Source organism: Acomys russatus, chromosome 1 (assembly GCF_903995435.1).
Source record: "Acomys russatus chromosome 1, mAcoRus1.1, whole genome shotgun sequence".
Classification (NCBI taxonomy): domain Eukaryota; kingdom Metazoa; phylum Chordata; class Mammalia; order Rodentia; family Muridae; genus Acomys; species Acomys russatus.
Genome location: NC_067137.1, coordinates 121609713 through 121634204, shown reverse-complemented (window position 1 = coordinate 121634204; position 24492 = coordinate 121609713). Strand labels below are relative to the sequence as shown.

At 43.7% G+C, this 24492-nt stretch overlaps 1 protein-coding gene across 1 annotated transcript in view; it reads left to right on the top strand.

The window, feature by feature from the left end:
• Positions 1-24492, top strand: part of Dync2i1 (dynein 2 intermediate chain 1) — a 55129-nt gene that overhangs the window by 13498 nt on the left and 17139 nt on the right. The window contains exons 8-14 of the mRNA XM_051152484.1: positions 5262-5364; positions 13373-13502; positions 14144-14255; positions 15152-15240; positions 17576-17705; positions 20689-20861; positions 22285-22447. Of these exons, the coding sequence (XP_051008441.1) occupies positions 5262-5364; positions 13373-13502; positions 14144-14255; positions 15152-15240; positions 17576-17705; positions 20689-20861; positions 22285-22447 (900 nt within the window). The remainder of the gene's footprint in view (positions 1-5261; positions 5365-13372; positions 13503-14143; positions 14256-15151; positions 15241-17575; positions 17706-20688; positions 20862-22284; positions 22448-24492) is intronic.

The window sequence follows — 24492 nt, the reverse complement described above, 5'->3', positions numbered from 1 at the left end:
AACCTACCTAGACTGATAATTAAATAAGTGAATAGGAGCTCAAAAGCCTGAGTAGTACCCATGTTGGCCAAGATGACGCCACATTTGTAGCAAACCGTATCCTGCTTGGCTAGCCATAGCTGTCATAGGACTGTTTTAGGGTAATACTCTGCTGCATCCTGGGGTTTATTTGGTTATAAACTGCTCACCTTACTTTTTTTTTTTTTTTTTTTGGTGTGGCTATAGGAAACTGATAAATACTTTTTGCAGTGTACCAAAGTCAACTGTAGTGTCTGAAAGAGTTTTTACAACTCCAAAAGGCATATGTCCATCTGTTGGTGAGATGGTGCCAAGTGATGACCCTTTCCAGCGGTGTCAGCTGTGCCCAGTATTTACATCTGTGACTTTAAGACAGAGATGGGTTTCCTCATTTTCAAAGCTGGGACAGTAGTTCTCTCAAGGTCTACTTGGAACAGATGTGCATGGCATGAAGTCTTAGTAGTGCCAACACTTGAACTTTGGTCTGGATCAGATACATGGTCTCCTCTGAAACCACACACTATACCTCAGTCTCCCTGTTTTGGGGATCAGCAAGATTATGTGCACAGGCTGGTGAAGGTTTATAAAACTGCAAGATAGCAGGTCTGTGTCTTATACTCGTTAAACTCAAACACATGTCCAAAAGGATTGAGGAGACAGAGAAATACACAATAAAAATAAACATGTTGATAAGTAAAAAGAGGAAACTTGTAGGAATCCTTAGAGGAAAGTGGTAGATTGAGGGATGGTCGTTTCTATCAGGAAGGATAGCCTAAGAGGTTGTTTTTCTCTCAGGCCAAAAATGAGGGCATCGTATCTTTGAAAATCCTGGTGTCCTGATGAAGCATACACATAACACTTTGATTTATTTGTCCCTTTTTTTTTTTTTTTTAACAGAATAAGTGGTTGCTTTAGTCTTCATTTATACTCAGTTCTTCTCTTTAACTATTTTGTATTTATATTTTAGTTTTCTTATTGTAGTGTATCATTCTTGCCATCTGTGGACACATAGACACCCAACCCTTCTCCCTCCCTAAATAGTGGACTCCGGTAGCTGCAGGTAGTTCCCAGCTGTTTAGTTTGTAAATTAAGCGCAGTGAGAGGTTAGCACTAACAGCACAATCACAGAAGGCTGCGGTAACCAACAGTAGGTGAGTGTGGAGTCCCATAGCCAACACATCTTATGGCCGTCTGTTCGCCCATCTTGTGTTGATGGGCCTTGATAGAGTGATGCTTTAAAGTGAGATGCATGACATGGGCCATAGCTAGGCTACTACATGCCTGTGTCAGAAGGAGGAGCAGCTTCAGGTGAATCTAGATCACTGGGCCACGACGGTCAATGGCTGTGTTAGGAGCCAACAGTATCAGTGGCAAGGAGTATCAGTTGGTTTGTAAACATTTTGGGAAGAACATTTTAATGGGAAGTTGCCTTTCTTTCTACCACCCTAAAGTGTTGCTACTGAGGTAATCCTTTGGTGATGAGGAGGGTGATTTTTTTTAAAGGATTTAATTAATCAGATTACAATTCAATTGTTAATACCATCACTTGTAACCTCCTATTCCTCCCTCCCTCCTGCTTTCCCCCTACTGCCCTCCCCTAGGTCTATGACCAAGGGGGACCTCCTCTCCCACTATATGGTCATAAGCTATCAAGTTTCATCTTGGTAGCCTGCTTATTCTTTCTCTGAGTGCCACCAGGACTCCCCACCAAGGGGAAGTGGTCAAATATGGGGCACCAGAGTTCATGTCAGAATCAGTCCCCGCTCTTCACACAACTGTGGAGAATGACTTGTCCATTGGCTAGATCTGAGTAGGGGTTCGATGTTTACTGCATATATTGTTCTTGGTTAGTCAATAGTTTGAACAGACCCCCCTGAGCCTTGATCTACCCATTATGATGGTCTTCTTGTAGGTTTCTAGGACCCTCTGGATCCTTCTATTTTCCCATTTTCCTACATTTCTCTCACCTAGAGTCCCAATAGAATGTCCTCACATCTATCCCAATCTCCTGGTAAGTGAAGACTTTCATGGGGGCGTGCCTTTTGGACTAGTGTCGAATTATAAGTGAGTATATACCATTTGAGTCTTTCTGCTTCTGGGTTAACTCACTCAGTATGATCATTTCTAGTTCCATCCATTTATCCACAAATTTTGGGATTTCCTTGTTTTTAATAGCTGAGTAGTATTCCATGGTGTTAATGTACCACAGTTTCTTTATCCATTCTTCTACTGAAGGACATTTAGGCTGTTTCCAGGTTCTGGCTATTATGAATAAGGCCGCTATGAACATGGTTGAGCAAATGTTCTTGTTGTGTGGTGGAGCATCTTCTTGGTATATTCCAAGGAGTGGGATAGCTGGGTCTTGAGGAAGCCCTATTCCCTGTTTTCTGAGAAAGCGCCATAGATTTCCAAAGTGGTTGTACCAGTTTACATTCCCATGAACAATGAAGGAATGTGAGGAGGGTGATTTTAATTCTGTTTTATGTGAGTCATAGTGTACACTTTTGTATTTTAATATCTGAGCAACTTAAAATGCTAAAACAGTGTTGGTCAGTTTTGATGGTTCTACTTCATCTTCATCTTTCTGTGCTCTGTAGATGACTCATAAGTTCTTCTAGGGCCTCATTTCTTGATACTTTTGATGGCTTTCAGGACTGACTTCTACCTTTTCCCTGAGTGCTTAAAATCCTGTTCCTCAGCTTGTCTTGTCTTGAGTGATATCTGTGGCTTCCCAGTGGCTCCTGAGTGGACTTTAAAATTGTCCTTGGTGCCACACTATCAGTCCTTCCAGCCAACCATGATTTTAACCGAGCCATTCTAGCGTTGGAGAATGTTACTGCACCAGTTTAGTGATTCCCAGCCCCAAACTGTGTCCCCATCAGGGTCTTTGTCAATTATGATCACATGCAGGTCAGGCACATGGTCTTGTCAAGCTACAGTGTCCTAGTTTGAACGGGTAAAGCTGTGAGGTTAATTTGGGAAAAAAAATTCAACCTTGAGGGTTTCATTTCGGTGGCCGATTCTGGAGGTCAGATGTGTTGTTATTGTTAATAAAGCTCCAAGTACCAACTCTCTTTCTTCCAAGTTTTTTTTCCCACTTCTTGAGATAAAGCATTGGTGGAAACATCTACACACAAGATCTTTCTTGCCGGCACTCTCTGACTGAGTTGCTGGAACGTGTGTAAGTGACTTGCTTTTGTGAGTGTGAGTCCCTGGCAGCTTTGTCATGTGCCCTATTAGGGCACTGCATATAGTGCCGGAGTTGATCCATGCTTTGTTTAAGCCCTGCTGTTTCTTTTACACATTTTTGTTCGCTTTCATTTCTTTGGAAATCTCCTATCTTGCCTTCAACTCTTTTTTTTTTTTTTTGAGACAGGGTCTCTCTGTGTAGTCTTGGCTGTCCTGCACTCCCTTTGTAGACCAGGCTGGCTTCGAACTCACAGTGATCCGCCTGCGTCTGCCTCCCGAGTGCTGGGATAAAAGGCGTGTGCCACCACACCCGGGCTTGCTTTCAACCCTTAATTTCCTTGCCTTGGCCTCTGAGTGCTAAGATTGCAGCCATGTGTCTGCAATCTACTGTGAATGTAGTTTCGACCAGGCATCTTTCAGAAGAGCCTGATTTCATTGCAATTGAAGAATTGCTTCAGGTGGGATCCCTCCTCCTACTGAACTTCTTCACCTGCAGGTGAGGGTGGACCCTTGCTTAAGCCTGCATAACTCAAGTGCTTTCTGACAGGTTTGTTTATTTTTATTTTTATTTTATGTATATGAGTGTCCTGCATATATGCATATACACCACATATGTACTGGTTCTTGCAGAGACTCATGCACAGCTGTGAGCTGCCCCATGAGTGCTGGGAACCAAACCAGGTCCTCTGCAAGAGCAGCATCGGCTAGAGCACTGGCTGAGCTCTTGTCCCCAAGTGCTTTCTGATACAACACTTCGCCATCAGTTCCAGCACATTCTCTGTTCTTGTTCTCCACACAAGTGCCATGCAGTCCGCTCTCAGTCAGGCTCCCGCCATGCCGACAAGGAAGCTTTTGCAGGTTAAGATGCCGCAGCAAATGTGGCGTGAATTTCTTGTTCATATTTTCATGGATGGAGAATTTGTTGCACCATTGATATTAGCAACCTTTTTATTTTAAGGACTCTGTTAAATTTTGATTTATTTGTGTACGTGTGTGAGAGTATGCTTGTGATGGTGTTCACGGTGGGGACAAAGGACATAGTTCTGGAGTTGGTTCTCTCTTTCCACCTTGTGGGGTCTGGGGTCAGCTCAGGCTCTCGGCAAGTTCCTGTGTGTGCTGTGCCGTCTGGTGGTCCTTGAGGAAGGGTCCTAATGGTTCTTCTTTGGCACATGCATATTGCTATTCTTGTCCTGTACAGTATCAGTAAGGGTTCCTTGAGTGTTAGCACTGTGATACCCAGAGCAGGTCAGGTGACTGAGTTGGGGGCAGGGGGCACAGATAGCCCACCTGCACCAAACTGAGGTGTGGTTCATGTTCTAGATAGGCACTGTGGGATTTCATCAGGCTACTCAATTACTGACTTACTCATTTAATAACTTTCAGACTCCAAGTAACTGTAGGTAAATAGAGTCTTAGAAAGTGAAACCACAGCTGAGTGAGGGTTTCCTTTTTTTTTTTTTTCCAGAGTAGGTAGGATAGTGATAGGAAACTATTTTGTGCATATATTCATGTGGTGGTTTGAATAGGTATGGCCCCAAAAATTCATGTGTTTGAATGCTTGGCCCATAGGGAGTATCACTGTTAGGAGGTGTGGCCTTGTTGGAGGAAGTGTGTCACTGTGGAGGCAGGTCTTGGAGGTCTTAAAATGCTCAAGCTACACCCAGTGTGATACACACAGACAGTCTCCTTCTGGCTGTCTTCACATCAAGATGTAGGACTCTCGGCCCCTCCAGCATCATGTCCGCCTGCACGCTGCCATGCTTCCCACCGTGATGATAATGGATTACATCTTTGAAACAATAAGCCAGCCCCAATTAAATATTTGCCTTTATAAGAGTTGCCTTGGTCATGGTATCTCTTCACAGCAATAAAACCATCACTATGACAATTCATAAATATTTCTAAAACTCTTACTGGTGTGATTTATCAGATTCAAGTAAAAAAATTGTTGAGTATGATTGTTATATGCAACCATGTGGGTTTTTTGTTTTTGCTTCTTTGCTTGAAATAACTATTTCATTGTCACAAAATGCCTTCCCCCTTTTTTAACGTAGATGCAAATGGTTCCACTTCCAGAACCCCTGTTGGTGGAATTTTTGTGGATTTTGTAACAGCCTCACATCGCCAGAAGAGTCGGAGTCAGGCCATTAAGCAAAAGTAGGTATATGAGGAATCTGCCACAGGTGTGTGTGTGTGTTTGTGAGTGACGAGCGTGCTTGGATGAGACACAGGGCCTTGTGTTTCCCCACTGAGCTAATGTCAGTTGTGGTGTTAGTGCATGTTAATGTACTCTTCCTTACCATGATCTTCAGGCTAGAGTTTCCCACTTTCATTGGTGGTTGTTTAGGTAAGTTGTTTAGGTATTGAACCCAGTATTGTGTGTGTTAGGCAAGCACTCCAGCGCTGAGCTGTATCCCCATCCTGGCAAACTTCTTTAACTGCACTACAGTTCTTTGTGTTCATTGGCTGTTCTGGTTAGTGTGTGCCCTTCTGTGTACGAGGTTCTTGCTGTCTAATGTCTGCAGTAAATCAACGGCTGCTCTTGCATACTCAGCCCACGGTCTGTTTTGGCTGCAGCAGAATCACAGCCATACCTTTACATGTCAGTAGCCAAACTCTGGATAAGCAGGCTGAGGTCTGTGGCACCGACTTCTTGCAATACAGATAGACGCTCCATGGCCCAGCAGTTCTTGTATTCTGTATACCTGTGAAGCTGTCATCATGTAAGTAGGAACCAAGGCTTGCCTCGCCAGCTCTCGTGTTAATTAGACTCCTTTGAACCATGGCTTTAGCCTCTGAGTGCCTGGACGGCTGAATGTGGGAGACTTCTCTAGGCTTCCCTCTGTGGACAGAGAACCCTAGAGTACTCATCTCAAAGCACTGTTTCAAACGAGTTAGAAATTTATAACATTGATTCTGCAGTGGCTCGGTGATCATAACTTTTAAATTTGGGCTGCCACAAAGTCCCTGATAGTGTGATCACGGACATTGGATCATGGTGGCTCAGAGCCAGGCCCAGAGGCGCCAAGAAATATTATAAGCAGGGTGAGACAGGAAAAAGAATGCTTTTTTCCTCTTGTCGTCTTTCCCTGGTCTCCCACCAGGTGGGTCTAGAATGACCTGTGACTCACTAGGAAATAGTTATGCTGTCAGTTAATAAGTCAGAAGCATGTATTCATGCATAAAGATGAATTCTTTCCGTGTCGAATAGATGAGATGCTAAAACAATGACAATGTGGTCTAAAAGCAAAATAAAACAAGAACAACAAATAAATAAATAATAAACAAATAATAAACAAACAATGACAATGTTCCAGTGTCCATTGAGATCATAGCATGAAATCTTCCTGTAACCACTTGGCAGCCCTTTGCAGAGGCAGTCCTCTATGATGTATCAAATGCCAACAACAGATACTGTTGAGCCGCATACAGTTGTCAGAGCAGCATTCCTTTTTGACAGTGAGTTTCAAAGGATTGGGACAGGTCTTCAACTACTTTCTGTGATGAACAGTTTGGATAAAAAAACAAAACCAAAAATACCTCTTCAGCTAAAAGTAACTATGACTGCTGAATCTAAAGCAACAGTAGTACCCACAAATCCTGAGGTGGCTGCATGAAAAACTAGTAACAGCGAAGCCCACCAGGACCCAAAGCACCAAGCTTCACAAGAGACGTTAGAGTGCCCATCCTTGTGTTGCTTCTGTGTCCCATTGGAGGGACTGTATGTGTCTCTCAAGGTGGCCAGTCAGGTAGGAAGCAAGAGTAGGGAATGGTGGCACTCACCTGTAGTTGGGCAGACGGAAAATGAAGGTTAGGGCCTTGAAGTAGGAGAGTCCTTGGTAAACACTAAGGCCTTTGTGCTAGGAGTAAGGGCGATTTTGGAAATAATTATCACATCTCAGATCATGACACTGAGCCTCTGAGTACCCCAATAGGACCTGTTTGGTGTGGCCTATTTGAATTCTGATTGCCAGGAAGAGAATTAACAGAAAATAAAAGAATTTCTACAAAAATTTCTGTATGTCTAAGTTACTAGATGCATCAGGAATTGGGATCATATGACTAAAACCAAGAGTGAAATAAAGTGTATTAACAGGCCTATGCATGGTCCTGAGACTGAATCTTTAGTGCTGGATTTAAAAAAATAAGATTATAATAGTATGTGACTAATATGTGTATAAGCAAATTGACAAACAATGAATTTGATCAGAACATTGAAATCAGTGCGACAATCAAACGAAATTTTAGGACTCTTCTCTAAAAAATAGAATAATTGGGTGGCTTCAAATGTGGCAAACCAGCCGCTAGGCAAAATGTCCTCATTCCTGCCACAAACACAATCTGCCTAAAAATGGGCAGCTTAGATGCAGGCAGAGTTGATGGCCGCACTCTGCCAAGACAGGGTAAGCAAGTCCTCAATAGTTCCTGCCCTGTGAATAAGTCTGGCAGAGATACTGGGCCAGAAAGCCGAAGATGAGGCTTCAATGTTACAGAGAGTGTTGGGTGACTGTTCAGGCAGTAAACCGTCCAAGTCAGTTTGTTCATTTTGGAAGCTGGTAACCCGCACTGCTGGTTCACTCAGGAATTTAAGTTTTATTCCTTCTCAAGTCTCTGAGGGGCATTGAAGGCCAGATAGTATAGTTTTACAATCAAGTTTAGTTGGTTAGGAGAAAAGATCATTTTAGATCAAGATAAAGAAGTTAAGTCATTTGAGTTGAGATAGGATAGATATTGAATTTCATTCAGAAATTTAGACCCAACAGGAAAGAGACTTACTTCAAACTGGACAAATACAAGTAGCCAAACCACTATGAATGTAACATGTATAGAACTCATGGTTCTCATGATTGTCACATGGTTCTCCCTGCTGTGTGTAGTTTGTTTTATATATGTGTAATAAAATAAATGTATTTAAAAAATAGAATAATTGAAACTAACAGTTGGGTAGATGAATTAGTTCAATGACAAATTGTCAGAGGTGGCAGGATCAATGAGTTGGAGAGAGGACAGTGAAAAGTTTCTAATTTGAAGTGAAGCTGAGGAAGGGGACAGATATAAAAGATGCCACTCAGAGCGGAAATCATCTCGTGTGTGTAACTGGGTCTAGAAAGGGCAAAGAGAAGGGCCACGGCAGCCCACACTTTAAGACAGTGTCTGCAGATTTCCACAAACTGATGACTGTAAACAGTGGCCTAAAAGGGTCAAGAGACATAAATGGAGACAGCAGAGAAGGTCAGCAGCGTCCAGTGAGAGAGAACCCAGGCAGGCGCCGAGCGCAGAGAGCAGAGGGCCGGGAGCCTGCAGTTTGAAAGTTAGAGCAGGCAGCTTAAGTGGGAGGGTTTCAAAGGAAAATGGAGGCCACAGTGGCAAACATGCTCCGTGTCCTTTAAAAACTAAAGTAAAAGATACACATTTCCCGGCCTACAAAACCTTGAGAATTCCTTGCTTACAGACCTAGACTAAAACCAACAGGCATTGTCTAGGCAGAAGCAATTGATGCCAGATTTAAAAAATAAATGGACTCCTAAGGGAGGAGATGACAAAGGGAGAGAAAGGTGAGTTTATGAACACATAGAAATCAGTACTGACTGAATAAACACTGCAGTATCTTTTGGAATTAAACATTATGTAGAATTAATTTGTTTGCAGTTTAGCCCAATAATCGAAGAGGTAACCGGGACAATAAGTTATTGTAAGGTCCTGACAGACAGATAAAAGCACTTAATGTAAGTTATGGTTTAGTAGGGCAAGTGGACTTAAGGTACCCATTCAAAGATAATGGGAAGACAGGATAGCAAGTGAGTAAGTAGAATAATTAAAACCCATGATCAACCCTGCCTGCCCCCGAGTCAGGGTTTCTCTGTGTAGCCTTGGCTGTGCTGGACTCACTTTGTAGACCAGGCTGGCCTTGAACTCACAGCGATCTACCTGCTCCTGCTTCCTCGAGTGCTGGCATTAAAGGTGCATGTGTATCTTTTACAACTGGAAAAATAAGTATGTTTTAGAAAAGAAACTTCACATGTCAGACACAGAAAGGTTGTAAATAAATGAGTGAGAAAAGATATGTCAAACAAACACTAACCAAATAATATGATGCCACCTCTGTCAGATAGACTTAAGAATGAGAAGGCTACTGTTGCGTCGCTTCATAATGATAAAAGGGAGGCTGGGCAGAGCCGGACACTCCTCACCTGAGTATTCACAGCAATGGTGCAGCATCACATATCACAAGTCCAGCCAAACCCAAAGGAGAGCTGATGCCCACACATGCAGAGAGACTTTTAAACATAATTTTCTTAGATTAGTGTATTTTATTTTTTGTGTGTATGAATGTATTGATCACACACTGTGCACCACATGCATGCCTGGTGCCTGTGGCAGTCAGAAGAGGGTGCTGGAGTCACGGACACTTGTGAACTACCTGCCTATTGGTGCTGGGAATGGGATCTGGGCCCTCTGCAAGAACAACACATTTTCATAATCACTGAGCCTTCTCTCTAGCCTACATGGTCAGATTTTTTTCTTTTTCTTTCTTTTTTGGTTTTCCAAGACAAGGTTTCTCTGTGTAAAAGCCCTGGCTGTTCTGGAACTCTCTTTGTAGACCGGGCTGGCCTTGAACTCACAGAGATCCACCTGCCTCTGCCTCCCGAGTGCTGGGATTAAAGGCGTGCGCCACCATGCCCAGCCAGAGGTGTTTCCTAACATACTACTCTTGTCAGTGATAGAAATTTAGTGAAGACAAAAATATGGTGGAGTCTTATAACATTTAAACAGAATTTCATCAATGTGCCAAAGAAATATAGAGCATCGTTGACTACAATGGAATTAAATTCCCAAGTCAACAAAAAGTCAATTAGAAAATTTGCAGAAGTTGGAAAATTAAGCACTGTACTTCTTGGTAAACCATAAGTAAAAGAAGAAATTAGGAGTATTAAATTTTTCCTTTTTCATCCAGATGTGGTGATACACGCCTTTAATCCCAGTACTCAGGGAGTCAGAGGCAGGGAGATTGCTGTGAGTTCAAGGTCAGCCTGGTCTACTAAGCCAGTCCAGGACAGCCAGGGCTACATAGAGAAACCCTGCCTCAAAAAACCAAAAATAAACAAATAAATAAATAAATGAATATTTTTTCTTTTAAAAAAGGATTTATTTATTAATTTTATACATGAGTGCTCTATCTGCATGCCTATCTGCATGTCCAAAGAGGACATCAGATCTCAGTATAGACTTTGATTCAAAATCTTATGATGAAAATGAAAAAGTGTGTGTGTGTACACATACAGAGTGGGAAGTGGGGACATAATTTACTAGGGCCTTTGTCTCACTTGACTACGTAGGACATGAAGTCCCTCAAAAGGCTGTCCAAATGATGGAGAAAACAGAAAAATCTGTAGTATGGCTCATTTAGGTCTGAAAGCCTCATATTAAAGCAAGTGGAGGGTGTAATTCTTAGGCCAGGCACAGTTTGGAGTTGATGGAACGCTAAGCCTTAAATCTGGATTCCAAATGTTCAAGAGCCTGGAGTTCTGATGCCCAAAGACAGAAGAGGATCTGACTCCTGAGTGGAAAGTGAGGCTTCATACTTGCTGTGCCTTTTGTCCTACCCGAGCCACCAGCGACTAGGTTACACAGCCTTGCTGTGGGCAGATGATCCACAGCTCCGATGCCACCACCAACACCATGGATGGCCCCGCCACCCCAGCCATACGCTAGCTCGCCACAGACACCATGGACAGCCCTGCCACCCCAGCCATACGCTAACTCACCACAGACACCATGGACAGCCCTGCCACCCCAGCCATACGCTAGCTCACCACAGACACCATGGACAGCCCTGCCACCCCAGCCATACGCTAGCTCACCACAGACACCATGGACAGCCCTGCCACCCCAGCCATACGCTAGCTCACCACAGACACCATGGACAGCCCTGCCACCCCAGCCATACGCTAGCTCACCACAGACACCATGGACAGCCCTGCACCCCAGCCATACGCTAACTCACCACAGACACCATGGACAGCCCTGCACCCCAGCCATACGCTAACTCACCACAGACACCATGGACAGCCCTGCACCCCAGCCACACGCTAACTCACCACAGACACCATGGACAGCCCCGCCACCCCAGCCATACGCTAGCTCACCACAGACACCATGGACAGCCCTGCACCCCAGCCATACGCTAACTCACCAGTACACCCATTTCAGCAGACTGGCAGACTCATGGTTTCTGACGTGTCAAGGATAACAAATCTCTGTCAGCCACCTTAGTATCCCCAAATCTAGTCATCCATTACACAGTGACACATGAAGTGAATGGTACCTAAGATTTAGGAACACAAGGTTGGCTTAACACCAACTTGTACCATTTATCACCTTAGTAGACAGAAAACTACATGGTCATCTCAGCAGATGTGCATAGCACCAACAATACCACTCAGAAGCAGCGCTGATTTGTGGTCTCTTAGCAAATTAGAACTGAATGGGATTCAATTTACCCCACAAAAGCATATTTATAAAAATTTGACAAGTAAAAAAAAAATTTGACAAGTAGCTCTATATGCTCTTCACCAGAGGCGGGCGCAGAATCCACCATTTTTGTCTGTATAACTAGGTGAAAATGAACAAATAAAATTACATGCATTAGAAAAACCCAAAATTCATAGCTCACCAGCTACATGATTATATAGGTAGAACTTTAAAATCTAAAGATTAAACTGGCATATATTAAGAAATGTGAATAATGAATGGATTTCACAAACATACTGCATAAAAATTTATGACATTCGGTATTTTTCTATACTAGCCATTAAAATTTCACCTATTACTAGGCCTCAGATAAATATGATTGCTTGTAGGTCTCCACATAGAAACGCAGTACGTATTATGGAGTCCTAGGAAATAAGAAAGTGTCTTTCTATTGTAAATCCTCATGAGGACGTGTGAATTCATACCTTCTGGGTTGCTGATTCCAAAAATTACATAGAAATACTAAGAATCAAGAGTAGTGAAAACATTATTGAAGGGGAAGAAATTAGAGGCTTTGAACTCAGATGCCAAAGTCAGTACAAAGCCCAGTTATCATGCTGTATTCTTAGCACGATCAGTCTAAGTACAGGCTGGGAGCATCAGCCCAGGGCGCACTGTGCGTGACTGTGCAGCATGGAAGAGCCGATGCTGGAGCGTCCAGATAAATGCCAGCACACAGGAAGCTGAGCTACCCACACAGGAGAAAACAGGGACAGGCAGGGAAGCTGAGATGTTTTTCTGTGGCAGGGGCCTTGTAGCTGAAGGAATTTCTGAAACACAATTGAAGGTTGTAAGTAGAAGGTTACAGGATGGTAGTCAGGGAATAAGCTGATGTACACATGACAGCTGTTGTAAGGACCAGAGAGGGGAGAAGCGAGAGCTAACACCTTGTTACGGTGCTGTGATCTGAGAGGACCATTCACCCTCTCATAAGGCACTGAACCCAGCAGTGTGGGAGTACTGCTAAGTGGAAGAAATAAAGAACTTTTTCTTTGCTCAGCTTTCATTAGCCTGGCGAGAGGTGAGCAGGGATGTTGAATTCAGGGCCCATCACCATTAGGGTGTCTTGGAGGAAAAAGAAAGGAAGGAAGAAACCAATGTAAATGGTTGCGATAGAACCCTATGAGGCAAAAGGAAACGCAGTGTCTAGGATTACTGGTGTCAGGTGCTGTTTGATGTGGGACTAGGCTGCTGTAGCATTCAGGGACATGTAGGCTGAAAACCTGGCTGTCACAGTGGCTGATAGTACAGAAATCCTACTAGCAAACACAGTAAATCATGAAAAAAGTGAATTGCTGCTCATGAAAATTCTCATATATATATGTTTTGACTTTATCAACCTCAGGGCACTGCAATGGACCAGTCACACATTGGATTCATGATATATTCACACCATTGGTTTGTGACTATTGTTATCCAGTGGGTTTTTTTCCTTTTTCTGCTAGGACTCTAACATAGGGTCTTCTATAAGTTAGGAAAGCATTTGGCCACTGAGTTACACCCCCAGCTCCTATTTAAAATAATTATTGGGTACTTTAGACTCACTCTAATTACTTACATGTGACCCTAAAACACACCCTCTTGCATGTCTCTGAATATATTATTTAATTTTTGTTTACAATCTGTTTTAAAGGACACGAAGTGCAAAACTGCTCCGGCTTATTGATTTAGACTTTTCGTTCACTTTCTCTCTCTTGGACCTACCACCAGTAAATGAGTATGACATGTACATTAGGAACTTCGGGAAAAAAAATACCAAGCAGGTTAGTAAAAAAAAAAAAAAAATGTGTTATCTAAGTGATAAAATGAAAGAATAGTATAAGTGTGTGCCTTGTGTCATGGTTTCTGAAGGCTACAGTTGGGAGAAAGTGTGTCCTTCATATCCTGGTCCTCATAAATGTGCTCACAGGATGCGAAGTCTGAAGCTAGCCTCTTGGGCACGATGAATGATAGATACAGATGGCAGGCATCTAGGGTCTTTTCCGTTGCTCTGATAAAATACCCCAACAAAAGCAGCTTAGGGGGAGTTTATTTCCACTCACAAGCCCTGGTTACGGCCCATCCTAGCAGGCCAGCCTCAGCAGCAGGAGCGTGAGAGAGCTAGTCAGAAGAGTAGAGTGACAGTTGCTCATAGCTCTACTCAGGTCTTTTTCTCCTTTCTTATATAGTCCAGAACCCAAGCCCAGGCAGTGTGTCACCCGCTTTTAGACAGGATCTTCCCACATCAGTTAATGTTCAAGAAAGTCCCCCACAGACCAACCCGATCCTAACCCCAGGAGTGCTTATTTTAATATTTTTAAGTTTATTCGTTTTTTAAGAAATGTAGTTGCTTTTATTTTCAGTAATGGAAAATTGCTCTGAACTTGAAAGTAGATGTTACTTCTAGCCTGCTTTTGTATCCAAGGCCTACGTTCAGTACAACGAAGATAATGTTGAGAGAGACATTCAGACTGAAGATATAGAAACCAGGGAAGTGTGGACCCAGCACCCAGCAGAAGGCACTGCTGTGTCTGGAGGTAACCCTGAATGCTGAGCGTCTACCCTCTTCACAGCGTGTCTTGCTGTGTTTTCACTTCACTCCTTTTTCTCCTGTTTCTTTCTGATGGGGTTGTTGGTGTAAGACTGTGGACGCAGCCTTCCAACACTCCTCTGAAGAAACAAGCGAGCTCAAGCTGCCGAATCACAGGGAATCACTAAGCCGGCCTGGAGCCCAGCCTGAGCCCTGACCAGCGGGGAGATACCGTGCTGGCCTGGAGCCCAGCCTGAGCCCTGACCAGCAGGGAGATACCGTGCTGGCCTGGAGCCCAGCCCGAGCCCTGACCAGCGGGGAGACACAGTCCTCCAGATTGTCACCATGTAACTGTTGGGCAAACTGGCCTGAGCCTGAGATGGCTCGTTCTCATCAGGAGAGCCTTTTCACCTTTTCATACTCTTTGGACTTGTGTTTCAACAGTGCAGTTCAGAAGTCTCTAGAATACAGGGTCTTCAGCTAGTTACACACAACACACTTTACTGGTTGACTTTAGTTTTCTAACGAATTGTCTCTATGAGGCAAGGAATATATCCTCAAGTACATATCACCATTAAGAAAGCTGTTGGGTTGGCATCTCTTACTCCAAGTGCCTTGGACCATAAATGTTGCTGATTTCTCATCTTTAGCCCTACCTGTAACCTAAAACTCACACCAAACACACTGGTTCATTTTACTGCATTCCTTAAGAATTTACTGTAAAGCAATGTGAAATTGGGGGGGGGGGGGTGGAATCACAGGTAGATATAGAGGTTGTAATGCCATGTCTGAGTTTTCTTCTAGGCTTCTCAGTATTTGTAACACTGCTTCCAGTGCTGTGATTTGAAAAGCAGAGCTGTATGGTGTACCCTTGATTGACTGAATAAACTTACTGTATTTTAGGTAGTGAAGAAAAAGACTTCCCTGGTGTCACGGTTGTACCAAAGATTGACACCCCGCGGCTGTCGAGCTTCCTCCGGGCAGCGTGTCAGGTACTCTGTGTGTTCATGCTGACGAGGCCGTTGTGTTCAGAGACAGAGCTAGGACACACTGCTTGCCTGTGCTTTAGCGCAACTTCTTCATTTTCTAGGATTTTCTAGTGGGTTCTTAGTAATACATTCATAAGTCCTTGTATGCAAAATAACACTAAGTAAATATGGATCACTGAAAATTCTGTGTTTTAGGGGTTCTATACTATAATTTCCTATAGTTGAAAATAATTATAGACTCTAAGGCAAGCATGTTAATCTGGCAAAGCAAGTATAAACCTATATGGTATTTGTAACTAACGAACTCAAGATTTTAACAACAGGCTATGGAAAATTTCAAAGCACATAATTGTGAGGCTCCTTGTCCTGCAGCAGGTGTCACCTCACCCGACTTCTTCTTTTGTATTCCGTAACTTTTTTTATCATTTATCTGATCATTTTGAAACTAACCCTAATCATAATAACTTTTACTCCAACATATTTGGTATAAATCTCTAGAAGAAAACAATCTTCTGTTGATGTAAAAAATACCTCAAATGGAATAGAATTTATTCTGCAGCCAAACATGAGTGACTTTGGCCTGGGCACATGGCTTTAGGTCACACTGAATACCGTGCTCCAACATGGCAAACATTTTCATTAAGCTTTTATAGGTGCAGAACAAAAGAAAATCCTAAGCCAAAGCCCTTCTTAGATACACGTGAGAACAGAGGGTGGGAGGGTAACAGCTGCGTGAGGACGTCCAAAGGGTCGTAAGGGTCTATGCTTGCAGAGAGCTGGGCAGGGAGGGCTCACAGCAGGCCGAAGTAGCCTGGGATAGGTTGTCAGTGGACTTGGATTAGTCCAACTCCACAAGCACAAAATTCTTTAACACGGTTGTGACATACTAACATGGTTGTTTCTAATATATTAAGATATGAAGTTGATGTTTAATCTCTATGTTGCTTGAACTTTTTAAATCAACTTACAATTTAAATATGGAGCAGACATAAACAGCCTAGTAATGTTAGGCCTTGGCGGGTCGGCTTGGATTAGGCTTGTTCTTCACTCTGTTACCATTACCTGCGGTTATTTTGCCTCAGTGTCACAGTTACCAGGAGTTTGTGGTTCAGAAATAGGATTAGGCTTGGCATGTTGTTATTGTTAGATTATATCTTAGTATAAAGCTCTGGGAACTAGTAAGAGGAGAGTCTTCAGGTGCAGTGCAGTGATGCGGGCAATGAGAGGCAGGAAACAGGCAATGACAGGTTAGGGGAGGCTGCTTCAGCCTGAGCTCACAGGCGTCTTGTTTGTTTTTTGTTGTTGTTGTTGTTTTTGTTTTATTGTTTTTTTGAGACAGGGTTTCTCTGTGTAGCCTTGGCTATCCTGGACTCACTTTGTAGACCAGGCTGGCCTTGAACTCAGTGATCCACCTGCCTCTGCCTCCCGAGTGCTGGGATTAAAGGCGTGCGCCACCACGTCCAGCTTCATAGGCGTCTTTTATGCCCAGCACATCTCTGTCCAACTTAAAGCACAATCCTGACATTCCTTGCTTCATATTGCCTGCCTTCCTCTTACCATTTCTGCTAATTCCTGAGTCTCTTCACGTTGTAGAGATGACCTGCTTAGATCTGTTGCAGACATTTAATGCTGACATGGGATGCAGGGAATGGTGGTTGTCTGTGTTTCTCCTTAGTGCCTTGTTTGCTTGAAGGTGCTAATATCCAGGCTCCCGCCCCCTCTGGGATTCTAATTATATTTAGTGAAACAAACATGTAAGATGAAATAGTGGCATCCTGTGATGTCATATTAGTTTGCTATTATTATGCAAAAAGAACTTTTTTTTAAAGTTATGTGTGGTGTAAGCAAGCCTTTATTTGTAGAAATAGGATCTACAAAAGGTGATTTTTAAAGAAAGGATAGCATGGTGCTAGCATTTTAAGAAAGTTGGCTCAGCTGGGCATAGTGGAGCACGCCTGTAATCCCAGCACTCAGGGAAGCAGATACAGGCCAATCTCTGTGAGTTTGAGGCCAGCCTAGTCTACAGAGCAAGCCCAAAACAGCCAGAGAAACCCTGCCATGAAAAACCAAAAAAAGGAAAAAAAAAAAAAATGACTGTTGTCTTTGGGATGGTTTTCCTTTTTAAAAGTTTATCTTTTATGTTGTATGTATGGATATTTTACCTGCTTGCTTATCGATGTATCACATGTGCTCATTCTGGGCCTACAGAGCAGAATTGTCCCTGGACTAGAGCTGCGGCTACCGTTGAGGGGCTGAGCTTTGAACCCAGGTCCCCGGCAAGAGAGCGCTCTTCGCTGCCGAGCCCCCTCTCCAGGCCCTGCTCACTTGTCTTTCAAAGGTGGTCGCTGTTCTGCTTGAAGAGGACCGTTTGGCAGCCGGACCCAGCTGGAATTCCCGAGCTCAAGACAAAGCTCTGCGTGTCAGTGACAGCTCCTCTCAACTGAACATGAACCTGCCGTTCCTTCAGAGTAAGAGGCCTTTTCTGATGTTGGTTTATAACCAAACACAAACATTTATATTGAAATAATGATCATCAGTGTTACATATTTTTACTGCGATGGGGTTTATTGTATATAAAACAGAGAAAGACTCAGCGGCTGCAGAATTGCAAGTGATCTTAAATGTATACGTTTGTGGCTTTCATATGTTAGTTAGAAGAAGCCTGGCACCAGTTTAAGTTAGTTAAATTATTAGTAACTGAGAACTGAGATTGTCTGTGCTTTAAGTCCTGTAATTCTTTTCAATTAGCTACTCAGTTAATATGCAGCTATAGGAATGGTGCGCGCATGAAGCATTTGACGTCACAGCACCCAAGGTAGTTTAAACTACACTTGCAAGGCCACATTTGGTTATTTATCTTACTGTTTATTTGTTTATTTATTTTTGGCTGTCCTGGAACTAGCTCTGTAGAACAGGCTGGCCTCAAATGCACAGACATCTGCCTAACTCTGCCTCCCAAGTGCTGGGATTAAAGGTGTGTGCCTTCGCTGTCCAGCTACTTATTTTGTGTCACTGGCTCAGTTGTTAGCCTGGCTTTGAATGCTTGAGCCTCCTGTCTTGGTCTCCCCAGATTATAAATGCGTGCTCACACACCTACGTCCATGTAAGTCTTCAGCTCAGGACAGTTTTGCCTTGGAAGAGCTGACCAGTGAGGTCGCTGCTGCAGTCATGGTTGTGGTTATGAGAAGGCTTGGCAGGAGCGAGTGGTGCCCAGCAGTGATAGCTCCTTCAAGAGACAGGATGAAAACATGTTCTGGCACCTGTAAAGCCGGAGACTGCTGTCTGCCTGGGCTCTAGGCATTTCTTCTGTCTTGCCTGCTGTTTTGAGGTTGACTCATGTGCTTTCCCTGTCTTTTAAGCGTTAATTCCATTGTTATCCTTTTCACGTTCTTTAGAGTATTTTTGTTCATCCTCTAGAAAACCTGTAAATCATTGTATACTTGCAGCATTCATTGTAAATACTCATGAGACAAGGGAAGAAGTGGTGGCCTCGAGGAGGTGATGTGCAGGGAGGTGGTGGCAGCATGGAGTAATGTTAATTATACACACACCTAGAGTCTTTAACCAATACCCCATGCATGTTTGCTCTTAGAGCATTTCTGCGTGTAAAAGGAGTGGAGGCCTTTTGTTCACTTACTGTTGTGTCTCAGTAAGATGAATGTTGAGATAAAAGAAGGAAAGTGAGTCTGGGAAAGAGAGATTTCACACAGGAAGCTGATAGCCTCACTGTGGGTAGCTAGGATTTCATTCCTGTGACATCTCAGTCTGTGGGCAGATCCAGTGATGCTTTAGTCTTTATAGGACATGCTCACTGCAGTTGCCACTGCTGAGATGTCCATGAGGTGCCAGCAGTGGGCTGTTTGCTCACTCATTTGTGGTATCTGTAGTTCCCTGGCACTGTTGGAGGAGCTGGGATTCAGCAGCAAACAGGCAAGAGAGAAATCTTTCTTTCTTGGAATATATTTGTATCCTGATAGACTACAAACTGGCTAAACACATAAACATGGCCTGTAGGAGAATGGGTTACATTCCAAGTAGAAAATTAAAGACAAAGAGGACCTCTCCAAGGAGAGGAGAATGTGACCAAGGAAAAGTGGGAAGTTTCCTATGGAGGTACCAGACCCAGGGAGACCTTGGACCTCACAGAGCCAAGGTGACCAGTGGCGACAAAGGGTGCGAATGATGACCAGGCCTCCTGTTGGTCATTAGCTATGACGCGAGTTTCTAAAACAATCACCACTCTTAAGCCAGTTGCTGATAAAAATCCAAAAAAATAAAAGAGAAAAATGAAACCACAACACAGCAGTCATAAACCATGTCAGTGTTGGGCTGTTGAGATGGCTCATACCTTTCCCGGGGGAGGACGTGAGGAGGCAGCCCTGAGGGTGTGGTTGTGAGGAGCTGAGGGATGCAAGAGGACTCAGATGCAGTGACTTCAGAAACTAGTAGGCATAGGCAACGGTCAGGTCATCGGAGGTAGTTTTACTTAGCTAGTACTAACCAGCCATATCCACCCTTTCTTTCTTGACTACCAAATTCTCACCATCCTACCGTGTCTCCACTTTATCAACAGTTGTGCTAATGGAAACTGTAGGAAGCAGCTCTGCCACAGGAGCCTTAGAACTCCTCCTTGCCATGCTACGCCTGGCTTTGGATTAGTTTCGGCCTGGAGTTATGAGGCCGTCTTAAAGAGAACTGAGGTTCCTGGCAATAGTGTGCTGGCAGCATGCCATGTCAAGAAGGCCCCTCCGGCCATTTCTAGTGTGTTTCTGAGTTTCTGACTCCCATGCACTTGGTGTGAGGAGCTGGTGGGTGAGAGGCAACTGCTGTCCTGGCCCAGGCTGCCCCGCGGTGGAGGGGCCTCCCTTTACTCAACATGGACACAGGACTCAGGTTAGGCTACAGGTATCAATCAAAAGTCCTGTTTCGGCTTTCCGGGATCTAGCTCGTTGGGAACAGTGCTTTCCCAGCAGCCTAAAGCCTGTGGTTAGGTCCTTAGCATAAACTGGACTCAGTGGCACCAGTCTGTAATCCCAAGACTGAGGAGTGGAGGTGGGAAGATTAGAAGTTCAGGGTCATCCTCAGCTACATAGTGAGTTGAGAGAAAGCAGGAATGTGTGGGAACATGTCTTAGCAACACACCAGATTTTACTTTTGTTTAGCTTTGAACGGACCATGTTATCTTCTTCATTGAGTTGGATTTTTGTTTTTTTGTTTGTTTTGTTTTGTTTTGTTTTGGAGACAGGGTTTCTCTGTGTAGCCTTGACTTTACTGGACTCGCTTTGTAGACCAGGCTAGCCTTGAACTCACAGTGACCCACCTTCCTCTGCCTCCTGAGTGCTGTGATTAAAGGCGTACGTCACCACTGCCCAGCTCATTGAGTTGGATTTTATGTGAGTATTCGGAAAAGTTTAAAACATTCAAGTGCAACATGTTTCTTCTTATCTGCAGGTCGGAAAGTATCCAGTTTGCATGCCTCTCGGGGTCAGAGGCAGACTGTGGTGTCTGTTCACGACTTACCTGAAAAGGCATTTGCCCCACATCTGGATACCAGGCACCTCCTCTGTGTGTGGGATATTTGGCAGCCTTCAGGGCCCCAGAAGGTTCTGATATGTGAGTCAAAGGTACAGTCATGAGAAGTCTGTGCTTGTTTCTAGGAGGATAGTATCTGACACTGAGCATGCCATAGAGAGCTGCAAAGAGAGCAGACAGAGTGAGGGCATAAGTCATGTCCTGTTTTAGTACCCTTGGCTCTATGTAGGTGACAAAATACATTTGTTCTGACTCTGGAAATTCATACTTTAACAGATCATTTCAGACTGAAAACCCCAGGATTATCTTGCAGGAGGCTCTCAGTCACATGTAAACTAGCAAATAAACATAGAGGCTTAATAAAAACATGGCCAAAGTGGTCACAAGGCCAGGATATTTGGATCATGCTATTTTGGTCCTGATACTTTGAAATGCCTTAATATTTTTGTGACGTCTTTGTTTGTTTGTTTATTTCCTTCCCTTCCTCCCTCCCTCCCTCCCTCCCTCCCTGCTTTCTTCCTTCCTTTGTTCTCTTTTTTCTTTTTTCCTGAATGAAAAGCATGTGATCCAGACTGGCTTTGAACTCTCTATGCAGCTGAAGAGGACCTTGAACTTCTGATCTCTTGCCTCACTCTTGAGTACAGGGATTATAGAAGCACCTGCTCAGGCTTTGGGTGATTTCTTAAGATTGCTTGCAGTGAGCTCAGAGTCTTCTGTCTTCTACACGACTCTGGTCCTGTTCCCAGAGGGCCACTGGCCACCTTCCTTTCTGTATTTACTTCATATTTTATTAGGAAGTACTATGTCTTTATGTTCATTTGCCTACCCAAACCATCAATTTCTTGCAAATATATGAAGAATCCCTTTTCAGGTGCCAATTTTAGAATCTTGAAAGTGAGTAAGTTTGAAGTAAAAGCTATAAATGAAGTGGACTTACCGCATTGGAGGTCCAGACTGACATTCACATGAACTCTGGTTTCCCATATTTGACCACGTCCCCTGGATGGGGAGACCTGGTGGCACTCAGAGGAAGCATAGCAGGCTACAAAGAAGACACTTGATACTCTATGAGCATATACAGGGGGAGGAGGTCCTCCTCAGTCACAGTCATAGGGGAGGGGAGTAGGGGGAAAGCGGGAGAGAGGGAGGAATCGGAGGATACAAGGGATGGGATAACAATTGAGATGTAATATGAATAAATTAATAAAATATTAAAAAAAGAATTTATAACAATTAAAAAATAAGTTGTCTGAATGGAAAGGGTCATGATGCATGTTTCATGTTCTGGATGCCTTATTGTGATCATCTTCCTATAGACTGGAGTTCTTATCCTACTGTCCATGTGAAAAAAACCATAATTCAGTGATTGATTTTATTTATATGTACAAATCTGCACTAACCACATCCTGTGGGGACCTTTATCTGTGTCAGATACCATACTTAGTGAATTAATTTTTTTGTGAATGTGGCTGTCATGTTTTTTAGCCAATTAACTTTCTGTGATTTACTGTTCAGGTCACATGTTGCTGCTTTAGCCCTTTAAAAGCATTTCTGCTGTTTGCGGGAACAGTACATGGATCTGTGGTCGTGTGGGACTTAAGGGAAGACTCCAGGATACACCAGTATGTGAGGCTGAGCAATTGTCTCTGGGCCTTCAGGACCCCAACATTTTCCACTGGTTAGTATTGTCTGTCTGTCCTCGGGAAAAGCCTGGGCAGACGTAAGCACTGAAGGTTTAACTTTGTGTTTTTATTCATTCAGATTATCCAGAGAATGAGGTATGACTCTGGACAAAAGAGGCATTTGGTAAACAGAGAACCCCAAATCCAGTCAAGTAATCCCCACTAAGTGGCCAGCAGTGTTTGAGTATTCCTTCATGTTAAATGTGTACACTCAAAAAATCCCCAGCAAAACAAATTTTAGATTGGGTATGATTTTGAAGACCGGACTTGGAGCCTAGGCAGGTGGGGCACCACTGAGCTGCACTCCTAAGTGGCCAAGGCACAGGAGTGTGTGTGCACTTGGAGTGGTGAGGAAGAGTCACCTCATACCACTTAATACCACGCCCGCCAGAGTGAAAGTGAGCATTTCCTATGGCTGGAAAATGACTCAGTGGGTAAAGTGCTTGCTGTGCAAAGGTGAAAGCTGAGTTCAGATCCCCAGCAGCCACGCCCTCTTTGACTGGGTGTGTTGTGACATTTGTGCTCTGATTGGGCCATCAGAAGGACTCACTGGCTAGCCAGTCTGACCAGTTGGCAAGCGTTTCTTAACCTGTGTGTAGTAATCACTTTGGGGAGTCAACTGACCTTTCACAGGGGTTGCATATCAGATATCCTGAATATCAGATATTTACATTATGAATCATAACAGTAGCAAATTCCAGTTAAGAAGTAGCAATGAAAGTAAATTTATGGTCCACAACATGAGAAAGCATATTAAAGGGTTGAAGCATTAGGAAGGTTGAGGACCACTGCTCTACATCCAGTCCTTGGAGAGAGAGACAGAGAGAGAGAGAGAGAGAGAGAGAGAGAGAGAGAGAGAGAGAGAGAGAGAGAGAGAGAGAGAGACACAGACACGGACGGACAGACAGGGAGGAAGGGGAGAGAAAGGAGAGAGAGAATGATCAAGGAAGACAGCTGATGTGACCTCTGGTCTCTGCAAGTAACATATCTGCATGTGTACCTACTCAGACATATAGAAACACATGAACACATACACACACACACACAAAGAGCAAGCATTTCCCACCTGTAGAATGTCCTCTAAGTGTTTTATGTACATGGGCTCATCTGATTCTCATACTAGCCGTCCATCCGTGTTTCTCAGACAGGTGGAATGTTTGTCTGAGCCCCAGTGACTGCACAGGCAGGCCCTGCACGCAGAGCCATCTGGGCCAGCGCTGGGCTTCGGCCCCAGCACCTTTGTTGACTGAAGTCCCACTGGCTAAGAGGTCAGGCATCGGCCTTCTCTTACTCACTTTCCCCACAGGCCACCAGTCTGTTTTCCGTCACCTGTCTGCTCTGTCCAGATGCTGGAGGACTAGAATTGCCTGTGTCATCTGGGGCTCTTGACTGATGAGAGTTGCAGAGCCCATTACTCAGCTGTGTGGTGCTCTGCTTTTCACTTCCAACAGCTAATGACTCTCAGGCTATCATGATGTGCTTATTCATCAACTAAACATTCTTGTTAGTTATGCCTGCTCTAATCTTTGCTCATTTTTATTGTGTTCTTTTCTTTTCTTTTTTTCTTTTTTATTTATTTTTTATTTTTTTGAGACAGAGTTTCTCTGTGTAATAGCTCTGGCTATCCTGGAACTTACTTTGTAGTCCATGTTGGCCTCGAAGTCGCAGAAATTCACCTGCCTCTGCCTCTGCCTCTGCCTCCCGAGTACTGGGATTAAAGTCATGTGCAATTGTGTTGTTTTCTTAAGTTTGCTTATGAATTTGTTTGTTTTGGGGTAGAAGGTCTTATTATGGAGTCTTGGCTGTCTCAGGCTTATAGCAGTCCTCTTACCTCAGCCTCTCAGGGTAATAGTACAGGCGTGGTTCATGCCTGGCCACGCTGGTTTTATTTTATTGTCGTTGTGCTAGGATTGGACCCATGGCGCTGCCTATGCTGGGCTAGCATGGTGCAGACTGAGCCCATCTCCAGCCTATTAGGTTTTGAGGCTTTATATATTCTGGGTATATTTTACACGTACTTTGTTGTATTCTATATTCTTCT